This window comes from Psittacula echo (genome assembly GCF_963264785.1).
Source record: "Psittacula echo genome assembly, chromosome: Z".
Lineage (NCBI taxonomy): Eukaryota > Metazoa > Chordata > Aves > Psittaciformes > Psittacidae > Psittacula > Psittacula echo.
The window spans coordinates 28,796,128-28,813,308 of NC_137742.1; the positions used below are offsets into that span (position 1 = coordinate 28,796,128).

Here is a 17,181-nt window from a genome sequence, read left to right on the forward strand (position 1 = left end):
CTGTCTGTGCAAGCCACTCAAATAGGGACAGCAATTTTACAGCATAGACTGGTTCTCGATTACTTGCTAGCAGAGCAAGGACGAGGTTGTGGAAAATTTAATGATTCTAACTGTTACCTACAAACTGATGATAGTGGAGAGGTAGGTAAAAGGATTACCTCAGGAATTCGTAAATTGGCACACATTCCTGTTCAGACATGGAACGGGTGGGACTTTGATATGTGGTCCTGGTTTCCAGGAGGACCACGGACTAAAAGGGCACTTCATCACTGAATTTGGGGACTTCTTATGTTACTTATACTACCTTGCATAATTCCTTGCCTAATACACTTAATTCAAAGTGTAGTTACCAATATGCATTTTGTAGCTACCCCTGCCGATCCCTCAGAAATGTAAAAATTAGTAAGTATCTGCATACATTGAAAATTAAAAGTTTATGAATAGTTATGTGTTTATGAATAATTATGTATACCAGTATCCTTTTATGTTTTCCTTTTTTCCTTTCATTCTTACCTTTCTTTCCTCTTTTTTCCCTTTCTTTCTTTTCTTTCTTTCCTTTTTTCCCTTTCTTTTCTTTCTTTCCTCTTTTTTCCCTCTTCCCCTTTTTCCTAACCCACTGTGAGCCCAATGGGTGACGTCCCAAAAGATTTTCTGAGTCACGGGGTTGTGTGGGACTCAGCTCCGCCATCTTTTGTGATGTCTCAGAAAATCTTAAGTTTCACCTTCTGTTCAAAATGGCCGACCAAACAAGGACTGTCATGGTCGCACAGACTGTGTATTAGGGAGATAAGCACACCTCAACGTCAGCCACGAATGCCTCCTTTCCCCCTGCCTTCTCCTCCTCCTGCTCCTGTTCCCATCTGGCAGACGCTGATTGGCTGTGGGCAGCGCCCACTGCAGGTACCCGGTGAGAAGCAGCAGGGTCAGCAGCACAAAGGTCCCGGCCATGCCCAGCAATGCTGACATCACTGAGAAAGTGACTGGCATAAGATGGCTCACGTGGAATGACTCAGCGAAGTTGCAACTATGAAAGAGTGTCACTGAAGAATCTGTGTGTGCACCCACCGCCGATTGCTGAGGACCGTCAACAGATCCACGGGACACCACGGCATCCAGGTTGTGACTATTTTTACTTTTAATCTCTTTTTCTCTTCCCCTCTCTCTCTCTCTTCTTCTCCGTACGTTAGATAATTACCCTCAGGAGTGTAACTAATAAAATGATACGAGCTTAGGTCACTGTTACCGTGCCTTGTTTGTGCTTTGTCTGAACTTGGATCTCAAATCTATTCATCAGTCAGGATTCTCAGAAAGGTGTGCTCTCTATCTGCAGGTGGGTAGAGCACACCAATAAAACTACAGGTGGGCTCCATGTGGGGCTGACTGCACTGTGTTCACTGGGGGTTGCTGTCAAGCGCCAGGGGCTGGGTGACCACTGAAGCCTTGGGCTACTAAACCTGACAATATGTCATTGTGAGCTTTCTTTAAAGGCCTGTGGAGAAGCCATTGAACACTGCGCTACTGGTTTTGTAATCACAGAGGCACTTTGGTGGGGAGAAAAAAAAGAAGAGTAGCGTCAGGAACTTAGGCAACAGCTTTGGCATTTGAAGCTTTGCAAAAAGTCTTAAAAACAATGAGGAAACAGCCACATAAAATTAAGTTTTAAGTGCTTATGTTCATGTTAAAAGGAACCTTCATGGGCTTCTAATGACCTTCATCTTCTTTCAAATGTGAATTTTTTCCCACCCACCTGCAGCCTTATTTGGCCAGCAGAGAACAGAAGACACCAGAGATCAGCCTTTGTGGCTTTCTCTGCGACACTTCACGCACAGAAACATGGACATCAGAAGAATCATCACAGTAAAAAAATTATCAATTTGATAGCTTGCAGCTTTTTGACAGGTTTGGGCTAGAGCTGACAGTTAAAACAGGCCCATTCTTCTGACCAACACACTAAGCTGCAAGGTTAGAAATACCAGATTGTTATAAAGGTGGTCTTTGGTTTTTATGAACTTCAAAACAGTATTAAAGAATCCGTTGATACTTCATTTGACAAATGTGAAATCTAATGAATACAGCAGTTGGGCTAATTGAACAGTAAACATATGAGAAAGCAAAACTTCAGAGGGATGTCAGAAATTGCTGAAAACATAACTGTCATGACAGCATCTTTTATGTCACTTTCAATTACGTGCAACCTCAGTTTACAGCATCAATCTATAATTAAAATAAGTAGAATATAAAGAGAAAGCAGCTATGCTTCAGCAATTTCATGCCAGTAACAGGACACTGAGAGGTTGTTTTTTTGGGGGTGGTGTTTTGCATCTGTAGCTCCTCAAGTTGCTTTCTGAACTCCTTTTCTGAAAAGCTGGACTTAACAAAATTCTTCCTCACAGGGCAATCATTAGCTTTCACTTTCCTTCTGCGATAAAGCTTTCCAGACCTGCTACTACTCTTAAATACTCAAACTACTTCCGTGTTTGCTTTTAAGCACGAGCTACGTTACACTATAGACTAGAATCCCTAGAAGGTTTTAAGACCAATTACAGGCACTGCCTAAAAAGATGCAATTATTTTCTGGTAAGTTTGTGGGTCCCCAACAGATGCAGCCATCTTTTTTGAACTTGAATCCATATTTCAACATTAGCACATGGAGTTTAAAAACCTGTACTGAGGTTTTAGTACATTAGCACAGTACATTTAGTACCATTAGCATAGAGAATTTCCACACTGTTACTCATTTGAGGATTAAAATGGGGAAAAGCTAAGTAAGGATACAAAAACTTGGAGTTACCATTTGGAGTCAAGTCACAGCTCTAAAATAAACTATTGCCATGCTCATTCTACTGAGCAAGATGATTTCTGGGATTAATCAGCTTGCCTCCATCTTTGAAAACGGTCAGGGTGAAAGTATGGGTTAAATAGCAACTGTTACACAAGCATACAGTTCATCAGTTGCTAGCCATCTTCAGAGTTCATATGTGCTTGAATAATCCCTGCAAAGATCACTTAAAGCTAAGCAGTAACTGAGGTACTAATCCACAGACATTTTGTACTAGGAGAAATCAAAGAATAAGTGCTTGAAAACAAACAACCCACACCATTCTATGATTACTGTACATCACACCTGATCTACTGTGTTCTGACAGAAGGTATTTAAAACCAGAAACTTGTTATGTGAATGTTATGCGTGGTATGATGGTTCCCTGAAGGGATGTGCGTGTGTGTGCATACAGGGGGTGGGGCACAAGAAATCAGCCAACAGAAGTGCTTCACTGATGCAAGCAGAGTACCAAAATAGTCCTGAAGTCAGACCTTTACCTTGTTCCTGGTTTTAGGTATAGAAACTGGCAGCTAGCTCAATTTTCATAGATTCAAATAAACTTATGTTCAGTTACATTTCAAGAGATATGAACTGAATTTAAATAATTTCTAAGAGAACAGGAAGTAAAATAAAGTATAACTTTAGTACATTCACACTGAAGATGAATATCAGCATTTAAACATGGTGTATTTGTGACAAATATCAGAAACAAACAGTTTTTGGAGTTTAATAACTCTTTATGTCACTAGTGCAGCTCTCACCCATATCAGTAACATTTTCAGTATGCAGAAGACAGCAATAAGAGCAAACTTACCTACAGTAGCTCTAATTAAGGGGGAGGAATCACCAATGTTGTTCAGACATTCACTTTTAATGAAATCAGTTACCCCATTCGGAAAGTTGTGAAAATGTGCTTTTACATTATTCTTCAGGATGAGACCACTCAAGGAACGTGTTGGCTCATCTGCAACAGATAATTACAGTCAACTTTCAATCAGATCATAGGAATAAAGCAGATTTCCACAGCAATGCAACACCACCAAAGCTCATACAGAGATACAAATGTTCGTTTCCTTATCTTACCCTCCAACTAGACTCATCAATTCACATAGCAAAACTTTTCAGGTTCAGAGTTCACTATTTCTATTTATTTAAAATTAGAATATCAGTATTACAAACTCTACATTTTATCAGGAAGTTTCATATAGAGATATAGGCAAGGAACAGATCTGAAGTCACAGGATCTAGGAGACTCGTGAAAGAAATTGGTCAAAGACATTCAGACATTCTGATTATACTGACTTGACTTCAGGCAATACTGATATTGAAGGAAATTGATAACAAATCTGTTTTTCACCATAGTAATATATAGAAATGATGCAGGGACAGTAAATCCTCCATTCCGTAGTCCCACAGAAACACAATATTCACTTTTTCTACAAAATAAGGTATTGTAATCCCTTCAGACACCAGCTGTTATCTCGATCTATCAATGTAATAATTAGGCGAAGAACAAAAGTCTTCAAACTATGTTAACAGGTGTTATGCAATGTGAACCATTCAGAATTGACCTGAACTAAGTAAGAATTTAAGTTTAGGCAACAGTTTGAGTCCTCTTCACTGAGCATTTTTTGCCTGCAAATTTCTCTATATTATTGGGACAAGAGGAGGAACAGAAAAAGAACAGCCTAGATTTTTCATTTCTACCGGAGCAGACTGGAGTAACTTGGTATTCTGAAGTATGCCAAAAATGAGATCTGGATGTTTTACAGTCAAAAGATTAGTTTATAGTATAAGAAAATTTAAACTTACCCTTTACAATAACCCTAAGCACAGAAAGCAAAATTTACTTAGCATTTTAGCCATTTGTTTGGTTTGTTTGTTTGTTTTTGTTTTTGTTTTTTGTTCGGGGAGGAGTTTGTTTGTTATTTTGTTTTTTTCTGTCGTTGTGGTTGTGGGGTTTGGGTTTTTTTTGTATGAAGCTCTTATTTGGGCAAGAAATAAGGATATTCGAAGTTCTTTTGTGACAAAAATTAGCTTACACATGGATCCGTTTCAGGCCTTCAAAACTGTTAACATCCCAACAGAAATAAGGATAAGCAAAGTAAGAGATAAAACTTCCAAATATAAAGTATTTTCAGAGTAAAGTTACTGGATTACAACACCAAGACTCACAGTACACCTTGAATGATGGAAATTAAAGACACTTTCTATTATGATCTGTGCTAGCTAGAACAGAAACAGCACTTTTCAGAAGAGGGGGTTTTGTTTGGCTGATTGGAAATTAAAACTATTTTTTTATCAACTCATTTTGAGCGCCAAAACTGACTGTCATCATACACTTTTCAATCTTATTTTTATGTTCATACTTCAGTTCTCCTGAAGAAGCACTATTTTTCATAGTCTGTTACTATAAATGTATTGATTTGCAAAAAACATGTCCTTTACCTAGAATTCAGTAATGTCATAAACGAGGAAGCCACTCTATGCGTATGTATTTGAAACAATTCTGTAACTTTAGATATGCTGTATGTTTTAAATTGATGCCTTTAAGGATACAAGATAGAAGGGGAATTAAAGAAATAATTGATAGGTCTCTAAAATACAGTTTATAAGTGGAATGTGCATCGGAATATAACACCCTCATTTTACCAGTAAAGAAAGCAGATGGGAAAAGCTATAGGCTAGTTCAAGACTTAAGGGCAACAAATAAAATAGCAGAGGACATCCACCCTGTGGTGGCAAATCCATATACTTTATTGACCAAACTAAAATTAAATCAGAAATGGTTTGCCGTCCTGGATTTAAAGGATGTTTTCTTTTGCTTACCATTGGCCAAAGAAAGCCAGAATTTATTTGCTTTTGAATAGGAAAATCCTGACATGGGAAAGAAAACTCAATTAACCTGGACAGTATTACCTCAAAGGTTTAAAACCAGTCCAACGATTTTTGGAAATCAGCTAGCACAGGAACTAGAATCATGGAAGCCACCCACTCAGAAAGGGACTCTGTTGCAATACGTGGATGACCTACTAATTGCTACAAAACAAAAGAAGAATGTGTCTAGTGGACGGTGGAATTATTAAGTTTTCTGCGACTGGATAGTTATCGGGTATCCAAATAAAAGGCTCAACTAATACAAACCCAAGTTTCCTACCTAGGATACGAAATAACAGGAAGACAGACAGAACTTAGAACTGCTAGAAAAGAAGCCATTTGTCAAACTCCACGACCGTCGACCATCAAGGAACTCTGGACATTCCTGGGAATGACCAGATGGTGCAGACTTTTGATCCATGCTTATGGTGCTCTGGTAAGACCACTGTATGAACTGTTAAAAGGAAATCCTCCCTCTTTAGAATGGACTGATTCAGCAGAGGAGGCTTTCAGAAATTTAAAAATACAGCTAAAGAGAGCTCCAGCTCCAGGACTTCCAGATGTGACTAAACCCTTTTGGCTATGTTCTTATGAAAAACAGGGAATAGCTTTGGGGGTCCTTGCTCAGAAATTAGGACCCTATAAAAGGGCAGTGTTTTTTCAAAACAGCTGGATGAAGCGAGCAAAGGATGGCCCAGATGACTAACGGCTGTGGTGACAGTTGTCATGAATATCAAAGAGGCTTGCAAACTCACCGTGGGACAAAAAATTACTGTGCTAGTGTCCCATGTTGTACCAGCAGTCCTGGAACAGAAAGGTTATCCCCTTCACATTTTTTAAAATACCAGGCCACCCTTGTCGAACACGATGACATAGAAATTGTGGTCACTAACGTTGTGAATCCAGCATCCTTTTTGCAGGAACAATGACAGAACCACCAACATTTGACAGCTTGGCCACTATAGAGACCGTATTTTCAAGCCAACAAGATTCAAAAGAAAAACCTCTGGAAGATGCTGATTCTTGGTTTACTGATGATAGTAGTTTCATGAAAAATGGTGACTAGAAGACAATATATGCCGTTACCACCACTTCACAGGTAGTAGAAGCTAAACCTTTACCTGCAAACACCTCTGTCCAAAAGGCAGAAACAATAGCATTAACGAAAGCCCTGGAATTGGCTTAAGATAAAAGGATAAATATTTGGACTGATTCTAAATACGCATGTGGTGTGGTCCATGCACATGGAAAGAACGAGGACTTTTGAACACACAAGAGAAACAGACTAAACATGCTATAGAAATTATACAGCTACTGGAAGCTGTTTAGCTACCTGAGGAAGTAGCCATTATGTATTGTAGAGAGCACCAACAAGGGGACTCTAATCAGGAAATTGGAAATAATTTGGCCAATTTTGAAGCCAAACGAGCCGCTGAACAATCTAAAATCATGTCCTTAATCCCTGATAGCAAACTAACAATTGAGAAATCTTAACCTAGATATTCAAAAGAGGATAGAAAGTTGACTGAAGATCTGAAAGGACAGGAAAACACAGTGTTGGGTTCAGATACCTGATGGGCGAATTGTAATTCCCTATAACCAACTCTGGAAGCTAGTTCAGCAGGAACATAATAAAACTCACTGGGGTAGCAACTCTTTCAATAAATATTTAGCCAAACAAATTGTAGGAAGGAATCTATACACCATAGTTCAATTAATGACAAAACAATGTCAGCTCTGACTTAATAATCCTAAAACTGAAAATAGAAATAAAACTGGGACAATTGGGAGAGGAAGTTATCCAGGGCAGCAGTGGCAAATAGATTTTTCTGAATTACCAAGAAAAGGAGGCTATCGATATTTGTATCGACACTTTTTCAGGGTGGCCAGAAGCATTCCCTTGTAGGATAAATAATTCAAGACGAGTAATTAAAACATTATTAAACGAGATAATACCTCATTTTGGAGTATCAGCGGCAATTTCTTCCAATTGAGGCTCACACTTTAGTGCAAAATTGTTAAAAGAAATCAGCAAAAAAATTAGAAATTGATTGATTGAACCTTCAGGACCCTTACGTATGAAATTGCATCGGTCATAATTTGGACTTTACGATAATTGGCATACAGACTTGGGACCAAAATTTATACCTGAAATTAATGCACAGTGTTACTAAAGTTTTTAATCATAGTGACTGTTGGGTGCGTGCACAGTTGCCTAAATCAGGAGAAAATCCGCACCTTCCATTAATTGGCGTTCCACTATCTCATGGACAAATTTGTGGGTGAACACTAGCAATCTATGTCCAGGGGAGAAGCTAAAACTTGGGATAGTTAATCCTAATCCAAGTAAAAAGTATTATAACTGTGTACAAAGGTGTATTGCACTAGGAACAAGAATACGAGATTATGTTTGTTTAAATGCCACAGGTGTAGGTAACTAGTCAAATTGCAATCACACTATTAATACAGATGGTATCATAGTTCAGTGGTGGCCCGTTCCTGAGGGGAAAAGATGGTATTGGTTATGTAGAGAAAATGCTTATAAGACCCTACCCCCCAACTGGAAGGCGGCATGCACCTTAGGTGCTGTGGTACCCATTATTGACATATATCCTTCTGGAACCTGGGTTAGAAGTTTTGTTGAATGGACTAAGCGAGGGTTTAACCCTATTGCCAAACAGAGCACTGCATTTCATACTTTTGTGAGATGGCTAATTCCATCTTTGGGAGTAAGCGAATTAGAGAAGGCAATCGTAAATATCTCAGCAACCACAGAGGAAACAGAAAGTAAAACTATTGATATAATCTAAGCAGAACAAAAAGAGGCAACTAGCCTATCTAAAGTGGTATTACAAAACCGAATGGCTCTAGACATGTTATTGGCTTCACAAGGAGGAGTGTGTTCCATAATCAATGAGAGCTGCTGTTCCTATATAGATCAAAGTGGCAAAATTGAAACAGATCTGGAGGAACTTGGAAACAAACTAAAATATTTCATGAAATGACCAAGGATGGTCAAAACTCTTGGGGTTTTGAAAAAATTTGGAAAAAGTTAACTTCATGGTTACCTAATCTCTCCTGGTTAAGGCAACTGGTTGCAGGAATATTAGTATTAATTGGTTCAATACTGATTACTTCTGCTATGATACAATGTTCCTTCTGGTGTTGTAAACGATCTATGATAAATTATGAAGATTGAGAAAGGAATGAAATCAAGCATCAAGTAGAAACAGGAGAATATTTCAAAAGGACTCTAAATTGTAATGGCAATATATAAAATGTTGCAAAAGAATTTGCAAAAAGGACAGAAAAAGGGGTGATTTGAGACAAGGAGGCACAAAATCACAAGATGAAATATAAATCTTTGTAAATAAGTAGAATCAGTTTTGGGTAACATTAAGTTTGATGGCTTTGTAGCAGTAGCAATGGATAATAACTGAGGTACATGTTTCACAGAAAAAAAAATAGTAGAGCGCAGCTAGAGAACATAATGAGAACTCTTGTATAAGATAAACCGTTGTAGCTGGTGTAGTTTTAGGTCCTTATGACCTTAGTACAAAAATAAGTGTAAGAAAAACAGGATAGAAAAACAGGACGTGTGGATGGGGAGTATCTGTGAATACCACACGTCCAGGATATGCTGCCACCAAACTAACTGATAAGTAGAAGGACAGGATGATTGCTACGTCTGCAGTGTTATCGAACCAATTAAGCTGGTATAAATATTATCTACTGCGTGTGCTTCAAATGCTGCCAGAAGTGATGAAGATTGTTCGAAGAAGTAAACGACCGTCAGAGACCATCACCACATTTTTGTACGCATGTGGGGAAACTTTCCGGAAAAAAGATGTAATTCATATGCAGCCTCATGAATATGCATGTGTGTACGTAATGAATACGTATGACCAGCGACTTGGTAGCTACACAAGACGGCTTGTGTAGCAATACGGGGACACACGCTAGGTGGAGCTATCCCCCGTGTCTCCCGGCGCCGCAGTAAAGAATACCTGCTTGTCAACTTTGTCCGCGAGTTCCTGGAGATTTCTTCGAATCAAAATACCCACAAACTTCTAAACAATATGAAACCAAAAGTCATTTCACTTGCACAGCTCTGCATTTCAAAGGCCAACAACTTTTCTGGGAGAGTAGAGAAGGAGGGAAGAAAAGGGTTATTATTTTAAATAAAAATATTAAAGACTGGATGAGTGGACAAACTTCTCAACTACAGAATCTGGCCCTGAGATGTGACAACTGTTACTACTACTATTACTTGGCAAATCAAATCAAGTAATTTTTTAATTTTGCTTCAACTTTTGAAGATACCACTAATAAGGACCATGTAGAAAATGACCTGAAGAAAGAAGTTCTTACTTGAACTCCTGATCAGTCAGTCTCAGGTTTGCTTGAAGCACTCTCCCAATTAAAAGTAAAATCTCTGCATAAACTCTTACACCAATATAGTTATGTCAAACCCTGAATGCTTTATATAATTATAATCCATTGACAGGTATACACATCTGGAAGAATCCAGTCCTCCATAAATGATTATTAAGATTCAAAGTTGTGCCTGGACAGTAAGGAAGCAAAAGAAGTCTTATTTTAATTTCCACTTGATTTAAAACTCTTGCAAGCCACAATAAACCATTGTCAGCAGCCACAGTTCAGAGACAGAATACACTAGTTACTCCTTTTGTATCAGCCAGGAGTATCTTCTTGGGGTGAAAGAAGTCAGAGTGCCAACCTAAGGCTAATTAGAATATGGCACATTAGCCAGAATTTGTACAAGCTCCAGCATGATGACATTAAACAGTGCATTAATGAAAGCATTGATCCTTTAGAATGCCTGGTTACAGTTACAAACAGAACAAGGCAACAGCTTCCATTTAACCAAGCAGAGATATTATTATGTCTCTTCTGTGTCAGAAATAGGCAGATTAGCCAGCGGTTTAGATAAAAATCAAGGTTGCCTTAAGGTGAAACTTCAGCACCATTTTTTTTCTTCATAAATAGCAGCATGAAACATCTTAAATCCATTGCTTTAGCCAAGAAAGACTTCTCCTCATAGCAAGTGTTTTTTCCCACAGACCTGCGACAAAGATTCCATTGGACTGATTCATAGTAAAAGTCACATCTTTGACAAACGAAAAAGAATTCATGGAGCAAGAAGAAGATTAAAAACAAAAAGCAAAACCAATTATCATCATAGTGAGACATGACAAGCAGAAATCACAAAACTTAAGTGTTAAACAAATAGCAATCACTTGAGCTTGAGAAGCAGCACAGAATCTGATACTCAGGCATTAAAAAAAAAAACAAACAGGCATCAAACAAGAACCAAAAAATGAACTCTACACTGCAGCCAGGGAAAATGGTCCTACTTGGAGCCTCTGGCAGAAAGGTCCAGGGGAGACTCGAGGTCAACCCCTCGGCTTTTGGAGTCAGGGATACAGAGGATCCAAGGCCAGCTATACCCCAACTGAGAAAGAGATACTGGCAGCCTATGAAGGGGTTCGAGCTGCTTCGAAGGTGATTGGCACTGAAGCACAGCTCCTCCTGGCACCCCGGTTGCCTGTGCTGGGCTGGATGTTCAAAGGCAGGGTCTCCTCTACACATCATGCAACTGATGCTACATGGAGTAAGTGGTAAGCACTAATTACACAATGAGCTCAAATAGGAAATCCCAGTTGTCCAGGCATTCTAGAAGTCATCATGGACTGGCCAGAGGGCAAAGATTTTGGAATGTCACCAGAGGAGGAGGTGATGCGTGCTGAAAAGGCCCCACCATATAATGAACTGTCAGAAAGTGAAAAGCAATATGCCTTGTTTACTGATGGGTCCTGCCGTATTGTGGGAAAGCATCAGAGATGGAAGGCCTCAGTGTGGAGTCCTTGATGACAAGTTGCAGAAACTGCTGAAGGAGAGGGTGAATCGAGTCAGTTTGCTGAGGTGAAAGCCATCCAGCTGGCCCTGGACATTGCTGAACGAGAAAAGTGGCCAGTACTTTATACTGACTCATGGATGGTGGCAAATGCCCTGTGGGGGTGGTTGCAGCAATGGAAGCAGAGCAACTGGCAACACAGGTGGAAACCCGTCTGGGCTGCTGTGCTGTGCCAAGATATCACTGCCTGGGTGCAGAACCTGGTTGTGAAGGTACGCCAAATAGATGCTCATGTACCCAAGAGTCAGGCCACTGAGGAACACCAGAACAACCAACAAGTGGATAAAGCTGCTAAGACTGAAGTGGCTCAGATGGACTTAGATTGGCAACGTAAGGGTGAATTATTTTTGGCCTGGTGGACCCACAACACTTCAGGCCATCAGGGCAGAGATGCAACATACAGATGGGCCCGTGATCAAGGGGTGGACTTAATGGACACTATTGCCCAGGTTATTCAGGACTGTGAAACACGCACTGCAACTAAGCAAGCCAAGCGGTTAAAGCCTCTTTGGTATGGAGGACAATGGCTGAAGTATAAATATAGGGAGGCCTGGCAGATTGATTATATCACACTCCCACTAACCCACCAAGGCAAGCGCCATGTGCTTACCATGGTGGAAGCAACCACCGGATGGCTGGAAACATACGCTGTGCCCCATGCCACTGCCCAGAACACTGTCCTGCGCCTTGAGAAACAGATTTTGAGGCGACACGGCACCCCAGACAGAACTGAGTCAGACAATGGGACTCATTTCCAGAACAACATTATAGACACTTGGGCCAAAGAGCACGGCATTGAGTGGGTACATCACATCCCCTACCATGCACCAGCCTCTGGGAAAATCAAACAGTACAATGGGCTGTTAAAAACTACATTGAGAGCAATGGGTGGGGGAACTTTCAAACATTGGGATACACACTTACCAAAGGCCGCCTGGTTGGTCAATACCAGAGGATCTGCCAGCAGGGCTGGCCCAGCCCAATCAGAACTTTTACATATTGTAGAGGGGGATAAAGCTCCTGTGGTGCACATGAAGAATTTGCTGAGGAAGACAGTCTGGGTTATTCCTGCTTCAGGTAAAGGCAAACCCACTTGTGAGATTGCTTTTGCTCAGGGACTTGGACATACTTGGTGCGTAATGCGGGAAGATGGGGAAGTCTGACGTGTACCTCAAGGGGTTTTGATTTTAGGAAAAAACAGCCAATGAACTCAATTATATTCCATTGCCTGCTACGTAGCACTTTTATAGCCCACCAACTAGATGTCTTCAGGTCACCAGTGGCTGGCCCTGACTTCCCTCCAACCACCATCCCAACAAAGACTGAACTTTGATGAAACCAGATGAGCTCAGCAGTGACCAGACAAGTTCCACAGTGTCATCAGCAGGCAATAATCCAACACTGCACACTGCCTCTCCTGCTCTGAAGGACTGTTACAAGAGATTGAGGCCAACATCATGGATCAGATGAACTCAGCAGCTTTACAGGGATTGGTCCATGCACTAGGGAATGATCTCTCTCTTTCTGTGTGTGGGCAGATGTATGTGTATATATATATGTGTATATATATATATACGAGATGAGTGATGGTATATTGAAAAATGTGGGATCTGAGCATGATGTGAATGGTATGGAATAAGGGGTGGATACTGTCCTGGGTTCAGCAGTAGCAGTCATTTTTCTCCCTCTTAGTAGCTGGTGCAGTGCTGTCTTTTTGACTTTCAGCCTGGGAACAACGCTGATAACACCAATGTTCTTAGTTGTTGCTAAATCATGTTTATTCTGACCAAGGACTTTCTGAGTCTCATGCTGTGCCAGGGAGGAGGGCAAGCTGTGAGGAAGCACAGACAGGACACCTGACCCAAACTAGCCAAAGGGGTATTCCATACCACAGCACATCATGCCCAGTATATAAACCAGGGGTAGTTACCCAGAAGGGCTAGATTGCTGCTTGGGTCGGGCTGGGTATCGGTCAGCAGGTGGTGAGCGGTTGTATTCGCTTTCCTTGTTATTTTCCTTAGCATTATTATTATTGGTGGCAGCAGTAGTGGTTTTATGTTACACTTTAGTTATTGGACTGCTCTTATCTCAACCCATGGGAGTTACATTCTTTTGATTCTCCTCCCCATCCCTCCAGGAGCAGGGGGAGGAAGAAAGAAAGCAGGGGGGGGGAATGAGAGAGCAGCTGCATGCTTCCAAGTTACTGGCTGGGCTTAAACAACAACATACACAGATATCATTTTAGGACTATGTCGTGGTTTAAGCCCAGGCCGTAAATCAGAACCACGAAGTCCACTTCCCCCCCCACACACACCTTTCTTCCCTCCGCTTCTGGAGGGACGGGGAGGAGAATCAAAAGAATGCAGCTCCCACGGGTTGCGATAAGAACAGTTTAATAACTAAGGTATAACACAAATCACTACTGCTACCACCAATAGTAATAATGATAAAGGAAATAACAAGGAAGAGAATACAACCGCTCACCAACTGGTACCTCACCCCCACCCTGCCATGATTCAGCCCTTCCGGGAACTCTCAGTTCTACTTCCTGGGCATGATGTGCTGTGGTATGGAATACCTCTTTGGCTAGTTTGGGTCAGGTGTCCTGTCCCTGCTTCCTCCCAGCTTCTCCTCCTCCCTGGCAGAGCATGAGACTCACAAAGTCCTTGGTCAGTCTAAACATCTGTGTTATCAGCTCCGTTCCCAGGCCAAAAGTCAAAAACACAGTGCTGCAGCAGCTACTAAGAAGAAGAAAAAATGACTGCTGCTGCTGAACCCAGGACAGACTACTGCAGTGCTTTTAAGAACTACAGCGTGTCCTCATACATCTATATTTTCTCTGATAAGGGTTTGTATGATATGTGGTACACATGTAAAAGCAACAAGTTTTTCATAGCTCACCTGAAAGTCCAGGGGAGCATTTGTTTCATCATGCCTTTTCATCCTCTCTTCCTCAGAGCCTAACTTCCTAGATGGCTAAAAGAACTGAGCGACTGGGATGAGGGTTACATTATCCATTTACAGACTGTGATAAAGCGATTATGAACATGGCTGTATTCTGCCCTATTACTCTTGTGGTACTGGCAACTTTGAAAGCTAGGGTGAGACTTCTTCTAAAGAACAGCTCTGTCTGTTGATTTCAGTCATAAAGCTGTTAAGACTTTTTCAGAAATAAAGTTGTCCTTATGTGTGTTTTAATTACTGGTATGGATTTAATATGCAGAAATACAAAATGTGATTAAAAAATCATGAATAGTGTTACTGGTGCACATGAAGAGTTCTGATCCATTACTGAGTGACTGGCTCTCTTAAAAGAGCTAAAACAAAAAATAAGGATCCCACCAGAGCAGTGTCAGATAGGAAGCACAAGATCAGTAATTTCTTCCATCCAAATGTATAAGAATACAGTAGAGAGACACCTTCACGAGCTTCCTAGAAGAAAAAAATCCTATTTTTCTTTTTAATGTTTAAGTAACTGTGAATATAACAGTACGAACCAGTATGGTTTGCTATCATGTCAAAAGCAGGACTGACAAAGTTTCAAAACATTTAGTGTATCTGAACACATAAATGACCTTGAAATGTAGTAGCCAGTCTGAAATTAATCAGTGTTCAATCGACTCATGTGAGTCATGGAAAATAATTTGACACAACTGCCTAAGCTTAGGAACATTGGTAAGACACCAAAACAAAGCTGGAAGCGTTTTGCTGATGCTGAGAGTTGCATATTTATTGAATAAATAGCAACAGCTATGCTTCTGAAGACAGTGTTGTAAATAAAACTGAGATGTGGACAACATGGAAACGGTGTTGAACTGCTGATCAACAATTACTTTCTTGTATTATTTTTAGTTATGGAAATTTTTGCATTCTAACTAATAATGACCACAGGTCAATCAGAATGCCAAAAATGGTACATCTCTACAGACTGGCAAAACCACAAAAAGTTTTTAAAAAACTAATCCTCTGGTTTCACTCCTGCTTTCAGCTTCTCTTATCATATCCCTACAAACTGGTTGTCTCAACACCTTTTCGCTCTAATGACATTTTACGTATCACCTCCTGATCCTGCAGTTAAATCCATGCTAGAATTCTATCAAGAGCGAAAGAATCCTCACTAAGAAATGGAGATTCAGTGTGATGAGAGTATGACTCACTACAAGATCCCAAACTACATAACCAACACAGGGTACTATTGCAGTTTAAGAATATTTAGAAAGTAGTATCATCCTTCTTCTATGTTTATTTGTTGGATTGGGGGTGGACAACACTGGGGCCCCCAATACAACAGGGATGTGGACCTGCTCAAGTGAGTCCAGAGGAGGGCTACAGAGATGATCAGAGGGATGGCACACTTCTCATGTGAAGACAGGCTGAGAGTTGGGCTTCTTCAGCGTGGAGAAGAGAAGGCTCCATAAGAACTTTTAGCAGCCTTCCAGTACCTAAAGGGGCTTACAAAGAAGCTGGGGAGAGACTTTTTACAAGGGCCTGTAGTGACAGGGCAAGATTTAATTTAGGTAACAGGAAGAAATTCTTTATCATGAGGTGAGACACTGGCACAAGTTGCTCAGAGAAGCTGTGGCTTCCCCATCCCTGGAAGTGTTTAAGGCCAGGATGAAGGGAACTTTTAGCAACCTGGTTTATTGGAAGGTGCCCCTGCCTGTGGCAGGGGGGTTGTACTAGATGATCTCTAAGTTCCCTTCCAACCCAACCCATTCTATGATTCCAGGATAAGGACTTTTGCATTAAGTGCACAGGGAAAGAAACTGAGCTTTCCATTATAGAAAAGGAAGAAATGAGTTTAAAATGCTTTGCAAAAGCAGTAATAATGCTTAGCCTCAAACGTGGGATCAAGATGCACTTTTATATGGCTTTTATAAAGATACTTAGTGCTGGAGCTCGGAAAAAATGCCATGGGCACTATTATTGTTGGCATTGGAACATAATTGTTCATTTTCTGGGTTCCACTCCCTTTTTGCAGTAAAGAAAAGGTGTTTCCACTTGCACATGAAAAGTGGTAACAGGCATTCTTTTATATGGCTAGACCAGACTTTATGAAAGTGGTCAGATACCAACTGCACCTGCCCCAGCACTGCAAGATAACAAACACATTGAAACAGTTTTGTCATCCTAATGCCTCAAAGTAAGGTCACTTTCTGAAAATCTAGAAAAAGGTGGTGATGTTGCTTTCGAAAAGCCATCACAGTCTAAATCAGACACCTGCATGTAGCCTCATAAGTAGGAGGCACCACTATTTCAGGTAGGAGGAACCTCAGAACTGTATGAACCAGTATTGTTTGGTAGACAGAAATGCCTTTACAAATCACACCAACATTTCCCTTTTTTTGTAGGAAAAGACCATGTAGGGATGCTTGATACTGGCATTTTAAGCATTTTAAGTACACTTGAATTTGACATAAGAAACAATCAAACACCACTGAGTAGCAGAGTCTGACTTCAAAGCATACAAAGAAACACCTCTTATAGCAGACTACACACAGCTCATAAAATGCACTAACGAAAGACTTCAAATAGCTGGCTAAAT

The 17,181-nt window shown here is 40.5% G+C and overlaps 2 protein-coding genes across 8 annotated transcripts in view; one reads left to right on the top strand and one right to left on the bottom strand.

Annotated features, from left to right (window-relative positions):
* Positions 1-17,181, bottom strand: part of TNPO1 (transportin 1) — a gene marked incomplete at its 3' end in the record, with an annotated part of 68,276 nt that overhangs the window by 39,386 nt on the left and 11,709 nt on the right. For all 7 annotated transcript variants that reach the window (XM_080638678.1, XM_080638679.1, XM_080638681.1 and 4 more), the window contains one exon: positions 3,636-3,785. In XM_080638678.1, the coding sequence (XP_080494804.1) occupies positions 3,636-3,785 (150 nt within the window). The remainder of the gene's footprint in view (positions 1-3,635; positions 3,786-17,181) is intronic.
* Positions 9,851-14,732, top strand: LOC308232462 (uncharacterized protein). The gene is made up of 2 exons (XM_080638686.1): positions 9,851-10,124; positions 10,783-14,732. Exon 2 carries the CDS (start codon positions 11,717-11,719, stop codon positions 12,797-12,799), a length of 1,083 nt encoding a protein of 360 aa, XP_080494812.1. The 5' UTR covers positions 9,851-10,124; positions 10,783-11,716; the 3' UTR covers positions 12,800-14,732.

Excerpts from the sequence above, each read along its gene's own strand:
- LOC308232462 (XM_080638686.1), top strand. The coding sequence starts at position 11,717 with ATGGTGGCAAATGCCCTGTGGGGGTGGTTGCAGCAATGGAAGCAGAGC.